The sequence below is a fragment of the Gymnodraco acuticeps genome, unplaced genomic scaffold, assembly GCF_902827175.1.
Source record: "Gymnodraco acuticeps unplaced genomic scaffold, fGymAcu1.1, whole genome shotgun sequence".
Lineage (NCBI taxonomy): Eukaryota > Metazoa > Chordata > Actinopteri > Perciformes > Bathydraconidae > Gymnodraco > Gymnodraco acuticeps.
The window spans coordinates 342,970-366,999 of record NW_022992232.1 but is presented as its reverse complement, the minus strand read 5'-3'; the positions used below and the strand labels follow the sequence as shown (position 1 = coordinate 366,999).

The window sequence follows — 24,030 nt, the reverse complement described above, 5'->3', positions numbered from 1 at the left end:
TTGTCAAGAGAGAGAGAGAGAGAGTGAGAGAGGAAAAGAGAGCGCTTCTGCTAATTTATCCCGTGTTATTATCCAAAGTTGAATAATGTACTTCACATCACTTTAAATGTAAGATCCCCATAGGTCCCGCCCACTCGATCGGATCGGCGATCGGTATCGGCCGATACTGATTCCGGCCCCAAAATTGGCGATTGGAGCATCCCTAAAAACAACAAATAGATTAGGGGCCGAAGGCCTTGGCAGACAGATGGGACTTGAGGGCCCTTTTGAAGGCGTCAAGCGTGGAGATGTTGCGGATCTCCGCAGGGAGAGCGTTCTAGAGGGTGGGACTGGCCATCGGGACGTTCGGGAAGAATCCTGATGGGCCGGTACTGAAGTGGGCCGGTCGGACGATGTGGGCCTGTCGGATAAGTCACTAGCACCCCCCCGTTGGCAAATTACTAGCGGTATTTACCAGATTTGTAGTCCCAGTCCGCCCCTGGGGCTGCCACACTGAAGGCTCTGTCCCCGAAGGTTTGCATGTTGGTGCGGGGGGTGGTAAGCAGGCCAGAGTCTGAAGACCGCAGGTTACGGGGTGGGGCATGTGGGCGAAGGATGTCCGATAAGTACTGGGGGCATGGGCATGGAGGGACTTGTAGGTGAGGAGGAGAACTTTGTAGGTGATGAAGGACTTGACCAGCAGCCAGTGGAGGTGGATGAGGATGGGGGTGATGTGCTGCCACGGCTTTGTATGTGTGAGTACCCTAGCAGCACATTTTTGTCAGTAAGTCTCAGCTGAATGTAAACATAATGCCTAGTTTACATAAAAGAGCCGGCCAGTTAACCAATCAGAGCAGACTGGGCTCTGGTTTCAGACAGAGGGTGAAAAGAGGTGCTGCAGCACAGGCAGTATGAGAAAAACAAAGACCTTTTTGAACATTAAAGCATGGAGACATGTCCCAGTAGAGACACTAAATACTAATATGAACCTGAAGATAAGCATAATTTGTCTTCTTTGAGTAATTTAGTTTTTATTATGGCAGGGCTGTTTTCCAGTTTATTCGCTCCTCATTAGATAAGGAAAATAATTTTCACTATCAGTGTGATAACAGGAAAGGGAAACAATGCCTACCTGGACGCTCCCTCAAGCAAATGTGTAGATTTAATCACACTGATTTTATCTAGCAGCTCCCCTGAAAGAGAAAAAAAAACAAAGTTTACATCAAGAATTCAAGCTAATATGGGGTGAGTATTCGACATACAAATGATCAATTTGTGGGTTTCTTTCGGAATTCATTTATAGACTAGATCCATGTGATCTCACCAGTGGGAATTGGTTGTCTCGGGTCATGTAAAGGAGTGACCTCCCCGTCCCACAGGTGTGTCGCTCGGCCTTTACTCCTCCTCCCCTGCCGCCTCTCCATCAGCTGCCGATACTCCGCCCAGTTACTGCAGCGCCTGACCTAAAGGAACATATTAATTTTCCAAATGAAGATTCCAACTAAATTTGTGTTGAACAGTTGCATTTCGAAATCATGTTACATAGAGGTTCATACAGATTAATGAGGCCGTATTATGCTTTTCCCCTTCCTGTAGTGTTATATAGGTTTCTGTGCATGTAAATGGTCTGGTAAAGGCTAAAATCCCAAAGTTTCTCTCCCCCCCACTTTTCTTCAACAACATAGAGACATCACTATGTAACATGTGCTAGCATTGGCTAGCATACCAACAAAATGTAACTGTAGTATACGTGATAGGCTATAGCCGGCCAGCTAACCTAGTTTCAGACAGAGGGTGAAAAGAGGTGCTTTGCTTGCATATTACCCACTTACTTTTTGATAAATATGGCGAATAATTCTGCACTTTTCCTATTGTTCTGAGTTTGTTTCTTTATGGTTTATTGCAATGATATGTAATAATTTCATTTAACTTAAGACTTTTAACAATCCGGAACGCTGTCTAACTACAAACCTCTCTGTCCTTGTCCGAGCGATGCCTTCGCTTCTCCTCTTCTCTCATCTGCTCCTTCGAGGACATCTTGACATCCCGCAGGTTGATCCTGGTCCTCCAGGGGTCGACGTCACAGACCCCCACTGCCAGAGCCCCAGGGAGCAGAGAGGGGTCAGGTGATACCAGGCAGCTGGAGAGGCGCTCCCTGCTGGAGCCCAAGTCAGGGAAGGAGATGGAGCTGAAGTCCCAGCGTGAGGCAGCAGAGGCGGGCTGGTGATCAGATCGCTCCCCGACATCATCCAGCATCCACCAGGTCCTGACCCCACCCTTGTTTCCTGGACTTGCAGTGGCGGTCTGGGTGCTTGAAGTTTCTGGAGAAATAGTCAGATGGGACTCTGGAAGTTTTTTATCCTCCTGACCTTCTTGGCCGCATGTATCCTCCTCCATTCTGTCAGCTGTAGATTCTTCTTGTGCTTCAGTGTGACTGCAGCATTAAAAAAAATATGCCATAGCTTTGTTAAAATTGGAATTAACGATATTACTTGAATAACTATTAAAGCACAGTTAGACCCTAGCCACACGGAGACTGTAACGAAAACTAACCAAATTCGATATCAAAAAAGTCTTCCGTTCACACGCAATCAGCACCAGAAACGTGTCCGTCCACACGAGACCGCTCGACCCGCTGGAGACGCTGTACATATGCCGGGCCTGTAAGTGGCGCTGTACTTCCGCCAAAAAATATACCAAAAGTAGCGACGAAGACTTCACGAGCATGCATGGTTGCCATGGTTGCCCTTCTGTTTATTCTCCGCGGTGGATTTATCAGCAGAGGTGGGGAGAGGCAGGGGCCAGGGCTCTGGCTCTTTTTCTCTCTCCCCGAGGCAAGCGTGTGCTCCTGCTGTAAATCTCCCCGGTAGTCCACCAGCAGATCCCACCTCTCCGCCTCTTTCAAGGGACGAGGGAACCGTGCGGCAGAGTTTCCGTTAGAATTTGTTTTCGCTGGTCAACATGTCCGTTAAAGTTTAAATCTTCCGGTCAAAGGTCTTCTTTGTTATTTATTGAGCTTTAAAACAAATTAATAACAACTCTATATAATAATATAAGAATAATATACGGAGTCTCTCTTTTCCTCCCCCTCTCCTGACAGCCCGTCAGTATTTTCGTTATCAGGAAATGATTGTATAGGGCGTAATCACGGAGCGTTGCGTCTGCAGATCTACCCACCTTAGGACCCGTTATCGTTTCCCTGTTGGCCTCGTGTGGCCGAACCGTCTATATGATAGAGAACTGTAACAGATACAACCCATATCGTCTCTGTGTGGCTGCAGCCTTAGTTCGGCACTTCTGCTGCTTTCAGTTTTAAAAAAAATACAATTACAAATGCAAATAAAATTGTATGTTGATTATAAAAAATATATAGAAATGTTTAATTCTTTTATTGGACGAATAACTTGAAAAAAAAAAAGACAACAATGAAAACAAATAATTATGATTCAAACTTTGCTCTATTGGTATTCTGTTTAAACTGCCTTTTTTCAATATCACAAAAACAATATTATGACATTATTACATGGCTTGGTTGAATGCTCGATTCTGGTTGGTCAATTTGGACATTCAAGAGGTTGATCATTTTCACTAACAGTCTGTTGCTAACGAGAATAGACTGTTGCTAAGGAGGATCAAGGGACTATGTGTAGTCATATCAATCCGCACAATAGCGCAAGATTAGAGAAGGAAAGAGGTTAAAAGACAAAATGCTAAATTACAACAAATTGCTAGTTGAATTAAAGAAATTAATTTCAGTTATTTCCAAAATTATTTGGTAGAATACATCAAACGTTGAATTAAACACAAAAGAGACTAGAGCTATAGTTATATTTTTAAGTGCAGTTTTCCTCCATGGGTGCAATATCCTAAGTTCAGTGATGATAAAAAAACAATAAATATTGTGAAGCGATACCTGGATGTTGCGATGGGGCTGGCGCTGCGCTTTCTCTTCAGCTGTTTCCCTGCTCTGTCACGTGACTGAGGAAGGTTCAGCTGCTTCGCATAGGACGATGTCTCAGAACTGTAAAAAGCCACACACACACACAATGTCAAATCCTGGACATTTACAGCTAACATCATGTCTGTCACTAAATGATTTGGACATGATAAGACAATAGAGTAATGAAGACCGTTTAAGCCGATTTTCTTTGTTTTTTGATCTGTTTTCATCTTGTGTTTTTTGTGATATTTCCTGTTTTTATCTAATTGTGTAACTTTGTTCTTGTTGTGTAAGTACATTTACATTTGTTTGCCCCTCGACATTTCTGAACATTAAGGCAAACTCAGTATATACTATACTATATTCTATACTAGAATACATAACAAATAAGTGTTCTGAAAGTTTTAAATATGGGTTGATATAATGATTTCCTTTTCTTTTGTCGGCACAAACGTGACTGACCAACCAACCAATTATCTTATTTTTCAAAGCCTGACTTTATTTATATTTGTATTGGTATTATATGCACAGGCAATACAAATAGAAGTGAAAGCAACGAGAAAAATGTGGTAGATTGGCACATTTTAAAAGTCAGGAATAATCCTTTTCAATCAAATTAGTTAGAATATCTTGTACCAAAGACATTGTCGCTTAGAACAATTGTCAGAGCCAGTTTACTTTTTTTGTGACAAAATCAATTAATATTGTCACCTATTCGTGGCTTGTGTAGTCAAGGGGCTATAAAAGACTACAATACACACGGCACCAGCATTTAAGATACAGATATCGGAACCTGTGTGGAAGACGCCGTTGAAACACAGTTTAAAGCGTTACACTTCGTACAACATTATATAGTTTGTTTATCTTTCATTTTTTGCCTGTTTTGTTGGCAACTAACTTAAAGGCCTATTTTTATTGTGGAATGTGTGACAAAATAATTGTATTTTGATTAACCGCAAGTCTGTTTGAAACGCATCTAAGAAGTAGGAAAGAAGCCGCGACAGCAGTTAATAAAAAGCATATAACAAACTTTATACAACCAGAGATGGAAAGGTAAAAGGAAATACATGAAATAAAATAGCTTGTAGCAGTTTGGCTTCACATAGTGGGATACATGTTACTGTAAAAAAATATAAAAAGTTATTTCAATATCTTAACAAATTTGGTTTGCAAAGGATTGACAAATGGCATACATTTCTCCCTTCCTGTGTCAATGAGGATTCAGTTACCTGGGATGGAACCTGTGCACCAAATAGCCAAGCCTCTTCAAATGCCCAAACACCTAAGAGATATAAAAAAAAAAAACGTTGTTAGACGCAGTTCAGGCCTCCTTCAGAATATCTGTCGGGATGTTTTCTCTTACCTGATATTCCTGGAGCCTCAATGTGCTTGAGTACAGAAATGTCTCATACCCGTCCTGAATGGACAGTGGCAGCTCCTGGTAGAACACCTGCACGTTCCCCTGTTCACACAGTCACTCAAAGTAATCAGTTATCCATATTTTACAGATCACAATAGGGTAGGGGGATTGGAGAAATATAACTGCCACTCACACACTCCATCAGGTAGAGAGCCTCTTCAGGGAAGAGAAACTGCTTGCCGCCAGCAGAAAATCCCATCGTCTGCCAAAACTTCCCCTATGTAAAAAACAAGTGTTTTCAGACTCAGTCAAAATAAAATGTAACGGGGTGTGAGTATATTGTTTTGTACACTGAGGAATACTCACAGCTGGAGACTGAAGCTCCACGATGTTCTCACTTGGAATCCATGTGGCCTTCACTAGGTTTCCCCTAAATTAAAATGTCAAAAAATTATTTTCAATGCAGCATCTGAAGCTCAACCCACATACTTTAAAATGTTGGCAAAGTATATAGTAAAATATTTTAAAAAGAAAGTGATTTTCTGGCCACCAGGGATTACTTCATTTATAACCTAGAAGTTCAAATCCCCCTTGTTGCCAAGTCAAAACGCAATAGGATTTTTTTTCATTGGATTTTGAGTTGATGCAGGAAATAAGCTCAATTTCAATATCGTTTCAAGGCAAAAATGCAATTGCCAAAAAAATAAGCCTGGGCTATACAATGTCTATGCCTGCTTGCATGAATTCAACAGCAACAACTGGTAGTTTATTTTAACATTACTTAACATTATTTTTTTTGCCAGTAGGAGGAAATAAGCAGATTACAAACATCACACTGGACACATAGAGAGCTTCTCTTTTCTAGTATTTCTACCAAGAAAAACTACACTAGTTACTTTTTATAGAGCTGAAACCACAGTCAAATTTTATTATTTTATGTTTGATATGTTTTTCACAATCAATCAATGACAGCAGATTTTGTCGGTGTTACTCCTGGTTTGTTGAACGGATGCCATGCCTACTCACAGTTTCTCCACTCGCTCCTCGGATATGAGGCTCCAGTGCTCATTGAGACTCTGCTCAAGCCGCTGTCTTTGCTCGTCTGAGTCATCAGGGAAGAAGTCTTTCTGTCCTCTCACCGGGATCTTATGACTCCTGGACCGGGCTGCAAACAGTTCAGATGGACTGGAATAAAAAAATAAAACACGTTCACGTTCTGGCATTTTGATGTGTCTATCAATAGATAAAGGCAAGAGAGAAGAAGCAATACAATCCATTACAAGTGATGTGTCAGACTTATATGGGTTATTATCACAATGCTGCATTTATTTAGAATTACTGGGTCACATGTCATGGAAGATATGGTCATGTATGTCATGTGATTTTCAAAAAATAAACCTCAGAATGTTCTTAACAATATTCATATTCATATATATTTCATATAACATCAGGAAGATACGTCCCCAGCTGACCCAGAAAGCCACGCAGGTTCTGGTCCAGGCTCTCGTCATCTCACGCCTAGACTACTGCAACTCCCTCCTGGCTGGTCTACCTGCATGTGCCATCCGACCTCTGCAGCTCATCCAGAATGCAGCGGCTCGTCTGGTCTTCAACCTTCCTAAATGTTCCCACACCACTCCGCTCCTCTGCTCCCTTCACTGGCTTCCGGTAACTGCTAGAATCCACTTCAAGACACTGGTACTTGCATACCATGCTGCGAATGGATCTGGTCCTTCCTACATCCAGGACATGGTTAAACTGAACACCACAGTGCGTGCACTACGCTCTGCATCAGCCAAACAACTCGCTGCACCCTCGCTGCGAGGGGGACCCAAGTTCCCATCAGCAAAAACACGTGGGTTTGCTATCCTGGCTCCTAAATGGTGGAATGAGCTCCCTATTGACATCAGGACAGCAGAAAGCCTGCACATCTTCCGGCGCAGACTGAAAACTCATCTCTTTCGACTCCACTTCGAGCGATATAATTACTAACAAATAACTGCTAACAGAGCACTTATATACTAATAAAGCACTTGAAATGTTTGGCTCTATGAAACCTGATGTACTTATATGATTCTGTTTTCTTCAAGGTTGTGTCTTCCTGGTCGAATGTACTTATTGTAAGTCGCTTTGGATAAAAGCGTCAGCTAAATGCAATGTAATGTAATATATCATAAAAAGACATATGTCCTACAAAAAAATAGTTCTACTCTTTTTTTTTTCAGTGTAGTAATACAATTCCGAATTAATTTGGAGTTCATTGGTCACATGATATGGAAGCTATTAAAAAGATTTACGGGTTTTCAATAAAGAAACTTCTGTATTTTCATCAATAATTTAATAAAAAATAGAGTGGGTCACATTATGGAAGCTTTTGAAAAAAACTGAAATTATTTTAATTTAAAAATATGTATATAAAATGAATTAATGTAGTCAAAATAGTGTGCCACATAAGATACATTTATTATAATGTTAACTGATACGGGCAAGTTAGCACAGAGGTATTGAGTATATCAGTGATGTTGTGTCATTTAAAAAGGTAATTTATTGACATTGTTGTATTAGAACTTTTACGATGGAGGAGAGTAGTTCCTCTGTCTGACTGAGAGACTAACAATAATGATTCATGAAATATATATGGTATATGATGTTTCGCCACCTCTACACTAATGTATCGCTTTACGGGTTTTTAAAAGTCACGTCAACTAAGGTTTCCCTGGAACCACAACCTAGCTAACTGGCAGTTAACATAACCGTATGACCATGTGAACGGGGCAACTCTTAAGCCCTTACAATAAACTATGACAAAATAACAATTTGACTAAATATTACGAAAGTTATTACTCAACCGCCAACAAATTCAGTACTATTTCGCATTACCGATAATAACATACCTTAATACTTCATTGTAAAACTTTGAGTCAGTGTCTGTCTTGTTTTGGTCGGCCATGTTTACCAGTAACAGCCAACAGCCCTCTGCTAGTGATGGTCACCTGGTCCTAACGCCCGTTAGATTCAGTAATCGAAAGAAATCACACATACGTTTGGGGAAATAAAGAGGACCAGTGATACCAGAATAAGGCTACACGTTTTGCTTGAGTAAAAGTAGTAATATAAAATGCAAAACTAAAAGTACTTATGCAGAATAATAAATATCATATCACTGGATTATAATAGTGATGCATTCATGTTTTCAAAAGTCAAAAATTCAGCAATTTGCTTTCAGAATGTAGTAAAGTAGAACTGGAAAGAAAATGCTTATTCAACACAAAATTCCTGCAGTTCTGGCATTCACTGTTTATGTTAATTGTACAGTTAATCAGTTGCCATGTATAGTGGAAACTTTTAGAGCAGGGCTTCTCAAACTGCGGACCAAGGTCCGGATCCGGACCGAATTGAAAATCAATCCGGAACGAACCCTGTCCCATTATAACAAATACAAATTATAAAAAATAAAAACATTCTGAATCTGATGTAAATTAATGTTTCTTGTGTCTGACGCGTTGTGAGAATGAACGTGCATATTTACTTGTGTGCGCGAGCGTGACACGCATTGCAGACCGCAAGTTTACCTTGACTTTCTAATGCTTCTAATGCCTTTTTGCCGAGGTTCAAGCAGGGGCGGCGCCAGGATTGCCAAAGCACCCCCTAAGCACCCCCAAGAAATATGTGGTTTTTTTTTTTTTTTTTTCGAAAATTATTATTATTTTTATTAAATTAGAAATATTATTGATTACATCAATGCAAATGTGAAACAAACACATTTTTGACCAAAAACATAAAGCCAACACAGGTGATATGATTAGGCCAATGGCCAGCACCCATTCGATTTTTGACCTACCCATAGGCTAAATTACTTTGTGACACTTGAGTGACTTCCTGTTAGCTAGAGCGCCAAATTATTTGCTAACAGCAAAGTGAAACATTTATCGTTTTTTAGTCCTTAAACGTCCACGTGTGGACACTCAATCAAAATCACCTGAACGAGCCATTTTGTGTGCGTGCGTGCGCGAGCGAGCGAGAGAGCTCGCCTCGCGCACCAGTGGGTATCTACCGGAGATTGTTGTGGTTAGCATCTGGTGCTAGCTAGCCAAGCTAACGGATATAAGGAGCTTTTTCAACAACAAGGTGGAGGGAGAACTCTCTCCTGTCAGACTGAGAGTCTCAGATAACCTCAGCTCAGGTGAAGTAAAGGACTCTCAGTGTTTAGATAGTTAACTTTAGTCTAGTTATCTCAGTGGGTTTGTTTTAAAAGGGGAGTGATTTGTAAAATATCTATAAAGAAATAGAAAATCTGTTGACAGTTCTGTTTCATATGGGTGTTGAGAGATGTATCCATAGATCTCTTAATGTTGCTCTCAAAGTGCACCAGATTGATGCTTTTAACTTCAATATTTAAAAAAAACACATTGTCCAGCAGGGAGGATAGCTTGGCTGCCATTCTCCTGTATCCCACCACCTCCATAGTGTCCAGAGGACTCCCTAGGACAGAGCTGGCCTTCCTTACCAGTCTGTTGAGTCTCTTCCTGTCGGCAGCCGAGATGCTGCTGCCCTAGCAGGCCACACCATAGAAAATGGCTGATGCCACAACAGAGTCATAAAATGTCTGAAGGAGTGCCCCTGCACCCCGAAATACCTCAGTCTCCTCAGCAGACATGTTATGACTCTGTTGTGGCATCAGCCATTTTCTATGGTGTGGCCTGCTGGGGCAGCAGCATCTCGGCTGCCGACAGGAAGAGAGTGTGCGCGCAAGCCCACCCTATATAAGGCGGCCTCGCCTCCTGACTGTCATCCGATACCCTCTTCAGCGAGCAGCAAAGGACAGACAGGGCCCCTAGTAGAGGGCTCCACCTGTGCTTATATAACTAGGGTTACAATACGTAACCCATCGTTACATCTCACAGGCTCCGCCCTCTACTGGACTCTATGGGTACAGTAGGTGGAGCCCTGATGGATACACGCCCTGTCGTCCAACAACCCATCACACTGCCCCTGACGCCTGTCTGCTGTCTGACAGGGTGGCGCGTAGCTATGGAGCTAATTTCCTGCCATAACTCCACAAACAAGAGAGAGAGAACTGTCAACCGGAGGGGGGGGGGGGGGAGAGCACAGTCGTGAACTGTCAACGGGGGGCGGGGCGCACGCTCGTCAACTGTTAGCGCCGTGTTATGCATGCCCACTGCACCTTGCGGGAGTGCACAGCGTAAAGCCAAAACTTACAGACATTTCAATGATTTGTATGGCAAAGTTGGGTTTGGAAACGGTGTCATTTCCTTTTTGGCAGGCATGCTTAACACCGGAGCATCGCTGCGGGGAAACTTTGGCGCTGTTCCGAGTTTGTTCTAATCCGTCAAAATGACGGACTGCTTTCAGATTTTTTTTTAAATTGTTAAAAAAAATCCGTCAGAGACGGAAAATATTCAGTTAACGCGACCTCTGACAAGTAGCCTACACAGGAGGGCTGTGTACTGGGTAATAAATCTACAAGTGGTAGTCCTCCCTGGAACTCTCTGGGTGCAAAGCCTAAGAGTAAATCATTTCCATGGGATTTGGGAGGACGGATAACAGGCAGAGCCCAGCGCTCTGAAATCTGTGATGCGACCGGCTGGCCTGCATTGTTATCGCCCAGGAAGAGTGCCTCTTCAACCCCTATTCATACTAGGAAACAGCCGTGGACAGAGCAGGAAGAATTACAAACAATCCTCCTAAACCACTAAGTGTGCCAATCCAGAACAGATACGCTCTGCTGACCGAGAACCGGAGATCTCTTTCTGATGACCTGGATAACCTGTCCTCTTCACACAGCAGGGTAAGGACCAATAGCTACTCCAAAAGTAAAAGGCTAGAGGGAAAGCTAACGACTGGGCCTGAAACTCTGATTCTGGGTGACTCTGCTGTAAGAGATGTAAAAGGTCTGTGTAGTAAGAACAACACCAAAGTACTCTGTTTTCCCAAGGATGTGGTCTCTGACTTGGCTGAGAAGATCCTGCATATTGGGGCTGAAAGTCCGACTGTGAAAAATGTGGTACTACATATTGGAACAAATGATGTTGTGAAACAACAGTCAGAAATGCTTAAAGAAGACTTTAAATGTTTGTTGGAAACTGTCAGCTCTCTAAATGTGGAGGTGTTCATCAGTGGCCCTCTACCGTCAGTCAGAAGAGGAGTGGAGAGATTCAGCAGATTGTTTGCACTGAACACCTGGCTTTCAACTGTCTGTACTGACCATTCTGTCCATTTTATTGACAATTTTAACTTTTTCTGGAATCGCAGACATCTTTTCAAGGCAAATGGAGTTTGCCTGAACAAGTCAGGAGTGAAATTGTTTATCTCTAACATATTCAACTGCCTGCGTCATCAATCTGTTCCCTCTGCCAAGGACAAGCGGCAAGAGGAATCAAAACAGGAGAAAGACACAACACATCGTGCAGAAAACCCTGAAGAAGTATCACTGCACCCGCCTGAGGAATGTTCTGATTATGGGAGACCTATGAGACAAATGTAGGAGTCTCCACTGCCCATCACCCCCCCTGTCAACGCCTTTGAGGATACTCTTCATTCATCCCCCAGCTCTCTCTACTCTCCGCTCACCCTTTCACCCTCGCCCTCCCCCCTGGAGTTCGATGACCGCATGAAGGCAACACGCAGGGTTGGCAGCATGTCCTTTACCCCCGTCCCTCAACGACGCCCACCAAAATCACCGAAGCAGAAACGCGCACCATCTCCCCCGGCTTCATTACCATGCCTACCACAATCATCCAAACCACAACAATACAAGGAAGATGGAAGCAGATTTCCAAACCCCCCTTTCTACAGTGTAGCCCTCACCCTGCCCTCCTATGATGAGAGGAGCAGGCTGGTGGGTCTTCCCTCCCCTTCAAAGCCTGATAGGGATGTGTGTGTACAAAACGCTGCAAACTGATATCTGCTGGGTCCAGGCTCAAGGGCGTATGGCACTCTCAACTCTTTCCAGGACATGCCGGGGCCCTACCTGCCTGTAGCTTTGCCGATAGCTGTGTTGATAGGTAATAGATTAAGAGCGGTGAATCATCTTAGATACAGGAAGCGCTCAAAAGTTTGTGTGAGTTTATCAAATTTAGCAGTGATTCCATGTCAGCCACAGCTTGTTACAAAAAACCTGACTGATATTGTGTTTAACAAACTTAAATTAACTTTATTAAATGTCAGGTCTTTGGCAGGAAAAACATTTTTAATCAATGATTTTATCACTGAGCACAATCTCGATTTTATGTTTTTAACAGAAACTTGGATTGAACAAAATAACAGTGCAGCTGTTCTTATCGATTCAACCCCTCCCAACTTTAGTTTTATGAGTCAGGAAAGAATGCATAAGAAAGGGGGTGTAGTTGCTATTCTGTTCAATGATTCCATTCAATGCAGGAAGACATCTTATGGGAACTTTGATTCTTTTGAATATGTGGCCCTTCAGCTGAAATGCTCCTCTCGAGCTCTGTTCCTAAATATCTATCGACCACCCAAATACTGTGCAAGCTTTTTTGATGATTTTACCGAACTGCTGTCTATAGTGTGTATTGACTTTGACCGTCTAGTCATTGTTAGTGATTTTAACATCCATGTTGACAACCCCCAGGACAGAGGGGCTAAAGAACTGTTTTGTGTTCTTGATAGCTATGGACTGACTCAGCATGTGACGGAGCCCACGCACAATAAGGGGCACACTCTGGACTTAATTATCTCAAAGGGTCTGAATATCTCTAAGGTTGTGGTGACTGATGTTGCACTCTCTGACCATTCCTGTGTTTTATTTGAGAGCTCTATTTCTGTTCACAAAAATGTTCAAAAAGAGGTAACCACAAAGCGATATTTAACTGAAAATACTAGGGAAATGTTTACTCAGAATTATTCTTCCACATTTGCCCCTGCAGTCTCAGTAAATGAGCTAGTAGATCATTTTAATTCAAACATTTAAAATGTTATAGATGCCATTGCTCCAACTAAGGTAAAGGAAGTGTCTGGCAAGAAAATATCTCCATGGAGAAAGGCCATGACCGTGAGAACAGAAAAAAGAGAATGTCGAAAAGCTGAACGCAGGTGGCGAAAAACAAATCTCCAGGTTCACTTTGAAATCTATAAAGAGAGACTTGGTTTTTATAATTTGGAATTGAAAAACGCACAACAATCGTTCTTCTCTGACATCATTACCAAAAACAAAAACAACGCACGTGCCTTGTTTGCTACCGTCGACAGACTAACTAACCCCCCAGTGTCAGTAGCCTCTGAATTTCTTTCCACCGGGGCATGCAATGATTTTGCCTCCTTCTTCACTGACAAAATTCAGAAAATCAGACAAGCAGTCAGTGCCTCTGCATCAGGTACAGCAAATGTGTTGTCTCTGTGTCCACTTAAAATCAATTCAAACACCATGACACAATTCCATCAGATTAATGAAAAAAACCTAGAGGACATTATTCAACTTCTGAAATCCTCCTCCTGCTGCCTTGATATTATTCCAACAGGATTTTTCAAAGATGTTTTGCCTTGCATGGCCTCAGATCTACTTCATATAGGAAACAAATCTCTTCACTCAGGTATTTTTCCACAGGCCCTGAAAACTGCAGTCATTAAACCGCTCTTAAAAAAGAATAATCTAGATGCTTCAGTAATGAACAATTACAGGCCCATATCAAACCTCCCATTTCTAGGTAAAATCATTGAAAAAGTTGTTTTTCAACAGTTGAGTAATTTCTTGCATTTAAATAACTGTTTTGATGTGTTCCAGTCAGGCTTTCGTCCAAACCACAGCACTGAGAATGCTCTTGTAAAAGTCTTTAATGACATCCACTTAAACACAGACAGTGGCAGAACTTTAGTGTTAGTATTATTAGATCTCAGTGCTGCGTTTGACACTGTTGACCACAACATATTACTAGACCGACTGGAAAACTGGGTGGGACTTTCATCAACAGTTCTAAATTGGTTTGAATCCTACTTAAAGGACAGAAACAACTTTGTTTCTATAGGTAAATACACATCTGAGTTGACAAATATGACATCTGGGGTTCCTCAAGGCTCCATCTTGGGGCCTCTTCTCTTTAACATCTACATGCTACCACTGGCTCAGATAATGAAGAACAACAAAATAAGTTACCATACAGATGGAGCGCTCCATTTCAGACGCTTACCCGTGCGGGTCCGTGATCGGCGCGGGGTGGGCCCCTGCTGAAAAGGAAAACCCCCCCGCAGGACTTGAAATGCCCCCTTGATAAATACATTTAATTATAATGAAACCAGCTGCAATGGATCATGGATCCACCAAGGGGAGCCGTGATTAAAAAGCTGCCACACTGGAACTCATGTGAAATAAACAGCTGATCTACAGGTAGGCCTATCTGATATAGCGGATATTTGTTAAGATCCATATGTCACGGATAGGATCATATTCTGTGCTAAATAAGAGACATGTAATCATTTACTAAACATCCCCATGTTTTTATTTAACAAAATAATGTTTAATTCACGTTGGCGTAGGTACAAAACCATCGCTATGTTTTTAGATCAGGAAATGCATCCAGGCTCAAACAAACGATTTTCAATCATCATCCTCACGATCATTTAATGTATCATATGTTCGCGAGTTGAAATGAATGCACTAAATTTAATCCACGTGAGTTTACAACAACAAAAATAATCGCTTTGTTTTTATATCACATCCGACCGGAGGAAAATGCAGCACGGGTCTCACTACCGATCATCCTAATCCCACGGGCAAACAATAATATGTACAGTGTTAATAGTTTACTGTATTATTAGTGTCTAATATTACTGGGGATTTCGGAATGGTAGCCAACTGGATTTTGATTTATTGTATCGGCTTCATATCGCAATATATTCCCGAAGTCTGAAATGCAAAAATGTCCCACATTAGGGCAATTCACCCTACATTTAATCATTGATACAAAATCATATTTCGTTTCTTTTTAACGACATAAATGTGGTTTAATCCACATCATTTACTGTGTTAATTGTTTTCTGTAGTATTGTGCACATTACTTTTCGCTGCTTGTTGAACCCCTGGTTAGAAGCTAAACAGTGGCGTTTTCTCCCGGAGGCCAAGGGAAGCTGGCTTCCCCTGTTTTTTCGGATTGTAGTTATAATTTAAATAAATAAATAAAAACACTTTGTTTTGTTTCTATAATTCTCCTTTGCTGTGTGTTGCTGCTGGCCCGTCTCTCCCCCATTCTCATTGAGTATTTTACAAAGAGTGAAACAAACAGCGCCCCTCTAGATGTTATGGTGAAACAGTAGATTGCACTCTCTGTTGCGAGAGGAGGCCAGCCGAATCTGGCTTCCCTTGGTGAAAGAAAATTGAGGGATTGACCAATCAGATGAGGCCCACGTGATGCCCCTGCGAACCTGTGATTGGTCAGGGCCATGCCAAGGGAAGCCAGCCGCCTCTTGCTTCCCTTCAGAGGCGGCTGGCGGCTGGCGATTTGATTGGACACTGCCATCCAATCAAATCACATCAACATCAGTTTTAATACTGTAACTGTCATCACCGCCATTAGAAATTATCAAGCAAATGAAGCATTATGGAGGGAGGAGATTTGGCGTACTTAATCAAACATAACTTTACTAAACTTCCGCTACAGCAGCAACTAAAAATTAAATCAGATGACAGGCCAATGCCCACACTCGAGCTGTGTGTACACAGAGGAAAAAGGGAGAGAATCGGACGTTCAATGAGGACAATAGGCTACATGCACAGTCACTTCCGCATTCTACTCATAGCGGCCGATTCATTTCCTGTTTGAAAATGACGACCTTCTACACCCGCTGCCTACAAGAGCTTCCGAAATTAAAAATGTCAGATGTTCATCGGATTTGCCGGACGACTAAAGCCCCAGCCAGCAAACTCGATAAAGGCTTCAAATTATATGCTGCGTCATATATACACAACTATGAAGGTAAGAAGGTAACTGGTACTAACCAGCTAGCTTATGCTCCGGGTTACGCTAACATTAGCTGTCAAAAGCTAGGTAACGCCAGAGCCCTATAGTATAACTACTATTATTATTATTATTATTATACTACTACTATAGTAGACTACTATAGGGCTCTGGGTAATGTTAGAAATTAAAATCAATGTTTTGATGGCATAATGTACCTTAAATGTACCTTTAGTTTAAATGCTGTTTTATACTGAAAAACCAGAAGTTCTTGTGCACAACCAGTTAGACTTTTATTCTGAAAATCCTTCACCTCCGGTTAGCATTTAGCATGAGGCTAATATACCATTTCCTATAGAGGTGAATTTAGCAGCGATATGATGTTGCACACCGAAACCTACTGATTTCAACACTACAACTATAGACGTTGAGATATTATTATTGTTGGATATTAAATGAAGGTACAGTTTATTTGAGTACGTTATCGTTTACAGATGTGGGTAGCATGTCACAACATTCGGAGCGACCGGAAATCGAATTGCTGTGAAGGATTTCCTGTATTTTTTGGAGTGTTGATTACAGCGTTTGGAATGTGTTGAATGGAAAGTCATGAAAGAGTTAAGGAGGAGAAAAGGAGTGTTTAGATATATATTGAATGTACAATGTCTGTATACTGTGATATGTGTAACAACGGACATTAAATAGTCGGAGAGCCGGCCCCCAGGGAGGAGCCAGGAGAGGCTATATAAACAACGAAACCTGAGGGGTTCGGCCTCTTTTCTCTGCTAGCGAGGGCCAGAGGCAGCTGCTTTTCTGTCGGACAATATCCTGTTTGTTTGATTGATTGATTGATTGATTGAAAAGTTTATTAACAGCTTGTATATTGGGTACAGTACAGTACAGCTCAAAACATACAATTGTTAAGGGGATGCAGACCAGAGAAAGACTTTCGTCTTGTTTACATCAGGGTCCCCCATTTCCAATTCATCATGTCATTTAAGACATATAAGACATATTTGACATACAGATGGCTTATTTACAATTTACATACAGGTCGTTTTTTTTTACATACAGATTGCTTGTTTACAATTTTCATTTTAGATTTCGTTCTAATACATCCTAACCGGACATTTAAGACATACCAAGTCTACAGATATACAGTTAGTAACAGAGTCTAAAATGCGAGTATATACATAGATGGGGGGGGGGAAGCTGTCCATTGAACGACAGGTTGAGATTTGTACCATTACCGGGGCCAGTTTTGCAATGCTCTCCCCCGAAGGTGCTCTTTAAGAGAGGTTTTGAAGGTAAGTATAGTTTTACTTTCCTTTACAGTTGTGGGAAGAGCGTTCCACCTTGATGTGGCATAATTGCGAAACGTGTATTCCCCCTTTTTTGTGCCAAATCTGGGTTTCACCTCTGGTGTTATGATCATGGTATTCCTTGACCTTTGGGAAGAATTTTGACATGTACATGGGTACCATAGAGGTGTAGTGGATCTTGTAGACCAGGCCCATTGCAAGTAGCTGTACTCTGTCGTCTACTCTAAGCCATCCTAGGTTGTCAAAGTGGGCAGAGGTGAGGTGGGTTCTAGATGAAAGGTCAAGCAGTAGTCTGACCAGTTTATTTTGCGATGTTTGAAGTTTTATTTTTAGAGCCTTGGAGGTGCTATGGTACCATGACGTGCAAGCATAGTCATAGTACCCTTGAATGAGTGCTCCTGCCAGAGTTTTCAGGGTGTTTTTGTTTACCAGAGAGGAGATCCGGTATAGGAATCTAGTTCTTTGATTGACTTTTTTTATTACATTGGATGCCATTTTGTCACAGGAGAGGTTTGCCTCAAGAATAGATCCTAGGTATGTAATTTCCTTCTTACTTGTGACAATAATGTCACCCACTGCAACTGAGAAGTCGTCGGATTTGCTGAGATTATGTTTCGAACCGAAGAAAATGGACTCTGTTTTACCCAGGTGTAATGATAATTTATTATCGGCGAGCCAGGTGCAGATTCTGCCGAGCTCGGAGCTGAGGGTTTTTTCAACCTGCAACCTGTTCCTGTCAGAGACCAGCAGGGCTGAGTCGTCCGCGAACAGGAACAAGTTGCAGTCACATGCTGATGACATGTCATTTACATAAATTAGGAACAGTAACGGACCTAATATGCTTCCTTGTGGAACACCACAGCTCACTGGGAGGGGGGGGGACAGAGTACCGTTTACCTCCACCATCTGTTCTCTCCCCTCCAGGTAGGATTGCATCCAGCTCACCGATAGTTTATCAAAACCAATTGCTTTTAGCTTGTCAATCAGAATGGGGTGATTGACAGTGTCGAAAGCCTTTTGTAGGTCCAGCATCACCATGCCGCAGTACTTGCCCTCGTCCACCTCTTGTTTGATGTGGTCGCTCAAATAAAGAAGGCATGTGTCAGTGGAGTGGGATGTTCTAAAGCCAGATTGAAATTCATAGATTAGTTTCTTTTCCGCAAGGTACTTTTCGACCTGTTCATATACTATTTTTTCCATGACTTTCGAGATGGAGGTAAGTATAGAAACAGGGCGGTAGTTGCCTGGGTCCAATTTGCTGCCCTTTTTGTGCAGGGGGGTTACTCTTGCAATTTTGAAGTCTTGGGGTACTTTTCCCTGTTTTATGGAGAGGTTAATTATGTGAGCTATGACTGGTGAGATGGCGGTTGCTGTGTCTCTGAGGAATTTGGAGGGGATATTGTCGTGGCCAGTGGCCTTGTTAGGTTGGAGGGCGCTCAGTTTAATGAGTACCTCTGCTGTTGTTACCCTTGCTAGACTGAAATCATCTTTGCGTACCCCTAGGTTTTTGTAGTAGGTCATGATGTGATCTACTCCAAAAAGCCCTGAGTGGGAGGGTAATTTATTTACAAGAGTTGTGGCTATGTTTGTGAAAAAAATGTTCAAGTACTTGGCCACATCCAGTTTATCTGTGATGAGCCTGTTATCTGTCTTTATGTTTAAGTTAGAAAATCTCGTTTTGAGTTTTTTACTGCAGCCAAGCTGGTTATTGAGTAATTTCCAAAGTTCACGGGGTTTATTTTTGTTTTCCTCAGTTTTGACATTGATGAAATTCTTTTTGGCAGTTTTGATCATGGAGCTTACGTCATTTCTTAGTCTGTGACTTTACCACGCTTTTTATTAATTAAAGTACCAATTTGAAAACATCTCAGAGACTCCATTTAGTCTCCTTTTTAAGCTTCTCTTTCCTGGACACGAGAATAACCATCACAGTTAACAGTAACGCTATGTACTGTTTCTGGTGTTAATTCTTTAAAACATTAGCCATTTTGCTAACAAATACTATCGTTTAATAGCCTTATAGCCTAGCCAAGGTTATCTTGTTGTTAGCCACACTGCATAATGGTATCAGCTTTTGTAAAGCAATGTTGCCATAGATGTGTTGACGTGAGTATAGATCTAACGCTGTTGCTCTGTTTTTCTTCATTCAGTGTCCAATAAAGACAGGCTGACAGGGCAGGTCAGCGTGAGAGCCTTGTGCTACAGGTCAATGCGGAAGAGCGAGACAGCACACAGTTTGAGTGTAGGCAGGCAGCATTGACACTGTTCCCCCCTGTTTATTGAGTTTCAGTTCAGTTAAACATTAGTTTACCTTAAGGGAATCTCAACAGTGTCCTACTTCTCCCTGCTTTATCACACAGGGCTCGACATTAAGGACTGCCCGATGGCCCGGGGCCATCTAGTATTTAGCTCGGGCAATGAAGCCTCACCTGCTGGTTGCCCGATCGGGCAATCTATTGTGCCAGTATCATGCAGCTTGCGGATCCAGTAATGAGTGACCCGACAGTAAAACTAAACATATCTATAACTAGTTTAGGTAGTTTGAGAGGTAATTAAAATAGCTACGTGTGTGTTTTGTCCGCTCACCGCTGCATGTGATCATGCAGAGCTGCGTGTCCACTCGTCAGCCTGCTCAGCTGATCTCTCTCTCCCGTCAGATTAGACTTCACTCGCGTTTATGTCCATATCGATCAGATTCAGCTAGTTCTAGCTAATGATATGACTACCTGTTTATTAAAAGACACCTACACAATAAGTGTCGCTATGCAACTGGGTGAGGCCACAAAGTATAGCGCAGCATTATGCATTTGTTTACATGCCCACCGGAACCCCGAGGCATTACCAACAGATCAACGCACAATCAACCCACACAGGACATCTCTTTCTCCACATTACGTGTTAGACATTAGAATTGACTATTCTCGTCTGTCACATACTCTTTTGTCTGTCACATAAGTGGCGCAACTGAAGCGGTATTGCGCTAAAGGGAAATTATTTTGACCGGACATTTAGATTTGCCGGCTAATGGGAACTATGACGTCGCCATTTTGTGTGCTTCGCGGATGCGCTCGGCTCCTCTCGACTGCTGCTCGGGTCTGCTCGGTCAGCTTCCGGATGAGGAGGCATTCGTTCGACCAATTTACAGTAGATAACATTACAAACATTTTTAACAGGGTTCATACCAGTGTAAATAATGTTTGTTTTGGCATTAATAACTGAATGTAATGTTTTCTACTTTTTTACATCTGGGAAGGCATTTGCCTTCATCAGATGGAAAGTGTCTTGACCAACAACTTAAGTGTTTCTTATAGCTATCCAGGGCATGCAAGCGAGCAAACACAAACAAGAACAAACAAACAAGTGAAATGAAGAATAAAATTGAAATTGTACAATACAATATTGTGGTGGTTCATCTTATAATTCAGTCTAGAGAATGCACCAGACAGCATCTAAGACCTGCAAAAATCTAAATTGTCTAGGGGGACGGAGGCCCCCCAAACCCTTCGTGCCATTTCGTCCGCGCGCATTTTTCAGGGCAATCTCTATTGGGCTCAGGGCCATCTGTAAATTAGCTTAGATGGCCCACAGGGCCATCTCCCAAAATCCTTAATGTCATGCACTGTCACAGCTGATTGGTCAGATATTATTACATTGATTATGGATGTGTAAGTTTGGGGGTTCAAATATATAGTAAAAACTGCTTTAATACAATTTTCAAGGCATCTTAGTTTCCAAAGAAAGTTCATTGTGGTATTGTAGGGTAAGAGGGTAACACTAAGCATTCAGGAATACATGCTTCTTCTAGGATAATGGGTCAGTAAAAATAACCAATAATTCTACTCATAATAACCTCCTGGCTCATAGTAACAAGTGAAGTTACTAATCACTAGTATTTCTTCTCTCTTTTTTAGATAACGCTTCGTGATTCATCACCAGTGGTGCTCACGCACAACCAGTGCTCCTGTGTTGCAGGAACTGTTTTGTGCAATCACACAGTAGCATTGCTGTTCCAAACAGCAGACTACACTGAACTGAACATGCCAGTTGTGCCACCTGTGCATAGCTGTACTGAATCGGAACAGCAATGGCACAAGCCGCGAACAATGGTAATTTCAATGAGGTTCAAATACTTGTAATCTTTCACAGAGTTTTTGTTTTAAAGTGACTCAACGAACAGTAATTGTCTTTTCCTTAAGGGTGTGAAGCCAGGGCCCATCAACTCCATGGTCTTCACCAAGCCTGTACCAAATAGGATGGTGCAGACTGGAGTAAGGTAATTTTAGCTGGAAAATTGTGTTTCCTGTGTTTTTAAAATTCATAATTCTGGTGCTGTATTCCTAACCTTTATTGTCACATTAATGTGCTATATTGTCTTTGCCATTCTTTGTAGGAGTGGATTCTACAGAGGCATGGTGGGGCCATTACCAGATCCCTGCCTGTTCAGAGTTACGGAGGCATACTCAGCATTCAGCATTGAAGACAGGCCGCTTGTGACCACAATGAACATGAGACCTGACAAGCCCCTTGTGGAAAGTGCCTTCGGGATTGTGCAGGAGGGCAGTGTTCTGTCCTATCAGATGCCTGCTTTGACGTCTCGATACACCACACTTCACACTGACACACCACCAACACCCCACTTGCCCATAGAGGGGTATGTGATCTTGCCATGTGATTTACCGCTGGTGTGCTCAGAAGAGGAGCAACTACATATGAACAGCTCATCTGTTGATTTGGAAATGTCTCACAAAATTGAGGAGGCTACCCGTGAGCAAAGCTCTAGCTCAGAGTGGCATCTGCTCCGCAAACCCAGGGTTACTGCCTCTAGGTTTAGAGAGATTTGTCACGTCAGAGGTGAGAGCTCTGCTAACTCTCTTGCAGAGCGAATACTCAAAGGTACAAGGCAGACTGCAGAAATGAGGAGAGGTGCCGAGATGGAGCCCACAGTAGCAGCTGAATACAGTAGACTGGCAAACGTGAACTACTCCCCTTGTGGCCTTGTCATTCACCCCTCTACGCCCTGGCTTGGTGCCTCCCCTGATGGAGTTGTTTTTGACCCAACAGAATATCCCCAATTTGGCCTTGTTCAATTCAAATGTCCCAATGTCCAAAATTATGTCGACTGCAAATATGTGCAGATGGAATGTGGCTCCCCTAAGCTCAAGAAAAGCCATGCCTATTACTGGCAAGTACATGGTCAACTTCTTGTATCTGGGATGCAGTGGTGTGATTTTGTAGTGTGGGCACAAGAGGACTACCTGGTGCAAAGAATATACACAGATCCAGAAGTGCAAAGAGCAATCAGAGAAAAAGTAGACTTTTTTTTTTTTACACATACATGCCGAAGTACCTGTCATTAAAAAAGTAGTGGGCACTGTAGCCATTGTTAACTCTGTAAGCAGTTCGCTGCTAGACCCTGGCTCAGCCGTCATTGTTTTTAGGAGGCAATCCCTCAATCATGTGTTCTGAATGACAACAAAATGTGATTTCAATATTTTGTTTTTGATATATATTGTTTGTCACATTTCATATATGTAAATAAATATACAATTGTATTTAAAAAGACAATAAAGTGAAGTGATTTGTGTAATGAATAGTAAATCAGTGCATTTGTAAAAAATCATCAACGCATTGTAGTTTGATATTTACCATTTATTCAAACAAAACACTAGCGTGTGTCAGGCAACACGGGATTACGGTGTGCTCACCCAGCTTAATCACAGCTACCTGCACAGGTGTCATCATCTTGTCTTATTTCACCCATTTCTTGACCAGTGCTTTGTTCTGATAGTTTGACAGCATACATGCTACTGCAAACAGTTGGTTGATGTTGTAGGCATGGGACAGGAGGATGACACCATCAAAAAGTTTGTTCTCTTTTATCCTCCTAATGACACGCTCCACATGAAACCTCAGTCTGGCAATGGCCTGTGTCTCCCTCACCTGATAGGCTGGCATTTGCTTCTGCTTTGACAGAAAAGGTGGGCAGTACACCTTGCATTTGCAGCAATCGCTGATCAGGAAGCCCTTATCTACCATCACTGCCATGTTTTCAGTCAACAACGCAGCTATTCCAGATTGTTTGAAAATCTCCTTGTCGCTGACAGAACCACCATACAGACTGGAAACAAATGTCACTGCGCCATGTGGGGCTATGCCAACCAGGGCTTTCATGGTGCAGTGAGATTTGTATGTAGAATACATTTCACTTTGGAGGAGGAGTGAGGATGGTGTTTGACACCTCAGCTCTGTGCAATCCAGGATCACCTGTGTATCTGGGAAATATTTGAATGCCTCTGGGAGGTGGGCTTGAACTTCTGCAGGTGTAAGCCAGATGCACTATGACCTAGGGCTGTGCGATTATGGCAAAAATCATAATCACGATTATTTGGGTCAATAATTGATATCACGATTATTCTGACGATTATTCATTGACCATTTATTGAACTTTAAAACAAATAATATTTGACCAATAAACAAGATCAACAAATATGTTGGAGCGCA

The 24,030-nt window shown here is 42.1% G+C and overlaps 2 protein-coding genes across 3 annotated transcripts in view; one reads left to right on the top strand and one right to left on the bottom strand.

The window, feature by feature from the left end:
- tsen54 (TSEN54 tRNA splicing endonuclease subunit) overlaps window positions 1-8,307 on the bottom strand; it is a 28,282-nt gene extending 19,975 nt beyond the window's left edge. For both annotated transcript variants that reach the window (XM_034206210.1, XM_034206211.1), the window contains exons 1-10: window positions 8,174-8,307; window positions 6,306-6,464; window positions 5,646-5,709; window positions 5,473-5,556; window positions 5,283-5,381; window positions 5,149-5,201; window positions 3,893-4,000; window positions 1,951-2,413; window positions 1,304-1,442; window positions 1,112-1,172 (exon numbers count right to left, since the gene is read on the bottom strand). In XM_034206210.1, the coding sequence (XP_034062101.1) occupies window positions 1,112-1,172; window positions 1,304-1,442; window positions 1,951-2,413; window positions 3,893-4,000; window positions 5,149-5,201; window positions 5,283-5,381; window positions 5,473-5,556; window positions 5,646-5,709; window positions 6,306-6,464; window positions 8,174-8,229 (1,286 nt within the window). In that variant the 5' untranslated portion in view covers window positions 8,230-8,307. The remainder of the gene's footprint in view (window positions 1-1,111; window positions 1,173-1,303; window positions 1,443-1,950; window positions 2,414-3,892; window positions 4,001-5,148; window positions 5,202-5,282; window positions 5,382-5,472; window positions 5,557-5,645; window positions 5,710-6,305; window positions 6,465-8,173) is intronic.
- A 7,709-nt stretch (window positions 8,308-16,016) lies between these two features.
- LOC117539870 lies at window positions 16,017-22,842 on the top strand. Its single transcript, XM_034206223.1, has 5 exons — window positions 16,017-16,225; window positions 21,441-21,635; window positions 21,726-21,802; window positions 21,920-22,715; window positions 22,765-22,842. The coding sequence occupies exons 1-5, from the start codon at window positions 16,130-16,132 to the stop codon at window positions 22,840-22,842; spliced, it is 1,242 nt and encodes a 413-aa protein (XP_034062114.1). The 5' UTR covers window positions 16,017-16,129.
- The last annotated feature ends 1,188 nt before the right edge of the window (window positions 22,843-24,030 follow it).

Bases quoted from the DNA above. Each gene is read 5' to 3' on its own strand.
- LOC117539870 (XM_034206223.1), top strand. From the start codon at position 16,130: ATGTTCATCGGATTTGCCGGACGACTAAAGCCCCAGCCAGCAAACTCG. The intron at 21,636-21,725 runs GTAATTTCAATG...CTTTTCCTTAAG, and splicing joins GGCACAAGCCGCGAACAATG to GGTGTGAAGCCAGGGCCCAT. The intron at 22,716-22,764 runs GTACATGGTCAA...GTGATTTTGTAG, and splicing joins GCCATGCCTATTACTGGCAA to TGTGGGCACAAGAGGACTAC.